At 39.6% G+C, this 3,699-nt stretch overlaps 1 protein-coding gene across 1 annotated transcript in view; it reads right to left on the bottom strand.

Moving 5' to 3' along the window:
• SLC3A1 (solute carrier family 3 (amino acid transporter heavy chain), member 1) overlaps positions 1 to 3,699 on the bottom strand; it is a 79,303-nt gene that overhangs the window by 71,390 nt on the left and 4,214 nt on the right. The window contains exons 2-3 of the mRNA XM_006839408.1: positions 1,763 to 1,942; positions 1,461 to 1,615 (exon numbers count right to left, since the gene is read on the bottom strand). Coding sequence (XP_006839471.1) covers positions 1,461 to 1,615; positions 1,763 to 1,942 — 335 coding nt within the window. The remainder of the gene's footprint in view (positions 1 to 1,460; positions 1,616 to 1,762; positions 1,943 to 3,699) is intronic.

Here is a 3,699-nt window from a genome sequence, read left to right as displayed (position 1 = left end):
AACTATCAACACTCATGGAAGCAGCAGTCAAGAAATCAAATGACGTATTGCATTAGGCAAACCTGCTGCATTAGACCTTTTTAAAGTGTTGAAGAGTAAGTATGTCAGCTTGAGGACTAAGGTGCTCCTGACCCAAGCAATGGTATTTTCAATAACCTCATATGCATGCAAAAGCTGGACAGTGAATAAGGAAGACTATAGAAGAATTGATGCTTTTGAGTTATGGTGTTGAAGGAAAATACTGAAAGTGTCATGGGCTGCCAAAAGAACCAATAGATCCGTTTTGGACGAAGTGCAGTCAAGATGGCCAAATTTTGTTTCTCATACTTCAGACATATTGTCAGGAGGGACCAGCCCCTGGAGAAGGATATCATGTTTGGTAAAGTGGAGGGTCAGAGAAAAAGAGGAAGACCCCCAGTGAGATGGATTGGCCAGTGGCAGCATCAATGGACTCAAGCGTGGCAACAGTAATGAGGTTGGCCCAGGGTCCGGCAGTATTTCATTCTGCTGTGCATAAGGTCGCTATGAGTTGGTACTGACTCGATGGCACCTAACAACAACAACTGTGTCAATCCATCTCACTGGGGGTCTTCCTCTTTTTTGTTGACTCTCCATTTTTTCCAAGCTTGATGTCCTCCAGCGACATCATGATGAGGTTGCATTATCCTGGCTTCCAAGGAGCATTCTGGTTGTACATCTTCCAACACAGATTTGTTTCTTCTTCTGGCAGTCCATGGTATTTTCAATACTCTTCTCCAACATCATAACTTAAATGTATCAGTTCTTCTACAGTCTTCCTTATTCAACATCCAGCTTTCACGTGCATATGAGGTGATTGACACTATCATGGCTTAGGTCAGGCCAAGCCAGGAGAATGATATCTTTGCTCTTGAACACTTTAAAGAGTTCTTGAACAGCAGAGAGAAAACTTGGATTTAGTAAAATTTTCAAGAGGATAGGAAGGCTGAATTCAGATGTGATGTCTCTAGACCAGAACTCCAAATCTGTTCATTCCAATTCAAAGCTCCAGAGGCTCAGATGCCAAGGGTCCAGCAAACAGAAGGTAGATAACGGTTGGATCCATTTATATAAATAAAGCTTAGGTTTTGTTAGGTGGAGGTGGGTGTGTCTGTATGTGTCAAAAAGTCAGAAAGGCAAAGAGTAGCAAGACAGTTATTGTACTGCTGAGACATGAAATCTAAGTTGGACATGGTGTGAGGAAAGGGTAATGAGATATAGATTTTGATTTTCCAGAACACATCAGCACTACAGTGAAAGCAGAACTCTAATTGACATTAGAAGGCTTGGGTATCTTATTTCTATCTCTCTGGGAAGTGTTTCCTTTGACATAAAGTACATCCATTCATTTTTTTTTTCTTTAAAAGGGCTTTATAAATAACCAGTTTAATCATTTAAGATCTGCCCATTTCCCTTTGTACATCAGGAAAGGTGGTACTTACCCAGTTGTTGGGCGGTGTGGTTATGCCATTTGTGTGGGTACAGTCATGCCAGATATAATAATCAGTATATTTTCCTGTCCGGTTCCGACTCAATTGAAACCAAGCATGCTTATCACTGGTGTGGTTTGGTATTAAATCAATGATTAATTTTAAACCTTAGGAATGAAAACATTGCAAATGTTAGGAAAAGATCATATTAGAATAATAAATGACAGTTGAGGGCAGGGGTGGGGGTGGGTCCTTTAAGTAAGCATTTGAAGAAATGCTTTTCTCAACTCCCACCCGGCTTCCAATTAATTTACCTTTATCATGTATGGCTGCAAGCAGATTCTCAAAATCTTTCATCGTTCCAAAAAGGGGATCAATTTCTTGGAAATCTTCAACACCATGTCGGAAATCTTTAAGGGATGATTTATAAAATGAAGTAATCCAAACAGTTTTTACGTTCAGATTCATGATGTAGTCAAGTTTATCTTGAATGCCTGAAGAAAAAAAGTCACGGCCACATATAAATTCTGCATATAAATAATTTTATGTTTGTTTGCTTCTTTTTTTTTTTAATGTTTTATTGTGAATTATGTGATAGTTTACATGGGAGGATATTAGCTTTACATTCATCCTATCATATATTGTTTCATTGCCATGGCCACAATCCCCTCCATGCGTCATCAGCACACAGCCCCTCTCCCTCTCTGGGTCTTAAGTCCCCAACTGCTTCATCTCTCCACGTCATTGTCTCTGCCTCCATCTCTGGCATCACTGGAGACAAGGCATTGTTTGCTTCTTTTTTAAATGTAATTGAAGGATTTAAAATAAAAGGAATTAGGTCTATAATGCAGGTATTTATACTAAAGCCAGAAATATTTGTTCAAACTGAATAAAATTCAAATAACAAGTTCTACCTCTACAAAGGATATGGTTAATGCACTGGACTACAAAGTTGGTTTGATCCACAAGGTCGATGGTTCAAGCTCACCAGCCACTCCTTGTTATGGGTCAGAAGCGATTTGATGACACTTAATGACAACAACCTCTACAAACTATCAAATTGTTGCATGCAATATCTTTTGATCTTTAACACAGATCAAACCAAGAAAACCCCAACAAATCCATTGTCATCGAGTCAATTTTAACTCATAACAGCCCTATGAGACAGAATAGAGCTTCCACATGGTCTATCAATACTGTCATCTTTATGGAAGTAGAGAGTTACATCTTTGTCCCATGAGTGGCTGGGGACGTTGAACTGCTTGGCCTTTTGATTAGCAGCTGAGTACTTAATCACTGTGCCTCCTTTTAACATAGATACATAACATCAAAAAAAAGTATCAGTTACTTGTTCAAATTCTATATTTAAAAGCAAAACTACAGTTGTTGTTAAGTGCCGTTGAGTCGGTTCCAACTCAATGATCCTGTATAGAGTTTAAGAGACTGTAAATCTTTGTGGGATCAGAAAGCTTCATCTTTCTCCCATGGAGCAAATGGTAGGCTCAAACTGCAGAAATTGTGGTTCACAGTCAAGTGTTTATGCTACAGAGCCACCACACTCCCCAAAACTACAGTGTGAGTAGTTTATTATACACATGGATTTTAAACACCTACTCCAAGTCAGTTACTAGGCTAAGTGTCAAGGTCCAAAGACGAATCACACCCAGACCCCTACTCTCACTGGGCACAGGGTCTAAGGTACACTATACATACAGCACAGCAGCCACTAGCCACATGTTACATGAAACGTAATTCATCTGAATTGCAATGGGCTCTAAGCATAAAACACAAGCAGAATGTTGAATGCCTACTAGAAAAGAAAGGAGCTCAATGTGGCAATCTACTTCCTTAAAATCTTGGAAACTTTATGGGGCAATTCTACACTGTCATGTAAGGTTGCTATAAGTTGGAATTGACTTAACAGCACACAACAACGGCACACAACAACAACAATGGTACCAAAAGAAGACTCTGGTGGTTAACTCATTCTTTTGCTAACTGAAAAGTTGGTAGTTCAAGTCCACCAGAGACGCTTTGGAAGAAAGGACTAGCAGTCTACTTCTTTAAAAAAATTCAGATCAAGGTAAGTGGTCAGGTCCCCTCAGTGTAAACCCCTTCCAAGACTAAGACTCAATGGGAATACACACTCTGATTGCTGACTACATTTGTTACCAATAAGGGGAAGTGAGGGAAAAACAGCAATCAAGCTGCAAGCTAAGCCCTACAAAGTTCAATAGACTCATGTGAACCT

Source organism: Chrysochloris asiatica, unplaced genomic scaffold, assembly GCF_000296735.1.
Source record: "Chrysochloris asiatica unplaced genomic scaffold, ChrAsi1.0 scaffold00024, whole genome shotgun sequence".
Lineage (NCBI taxonomy): Eukaryota > Metazoa > Chordata > Mammalia > Afrosoricida > Chrysochloridae > Chrysochloris > Chrysochloris asiatica.
This window is presented reverse-complemented; position numbering and strand designations above follow the sequence as displayed.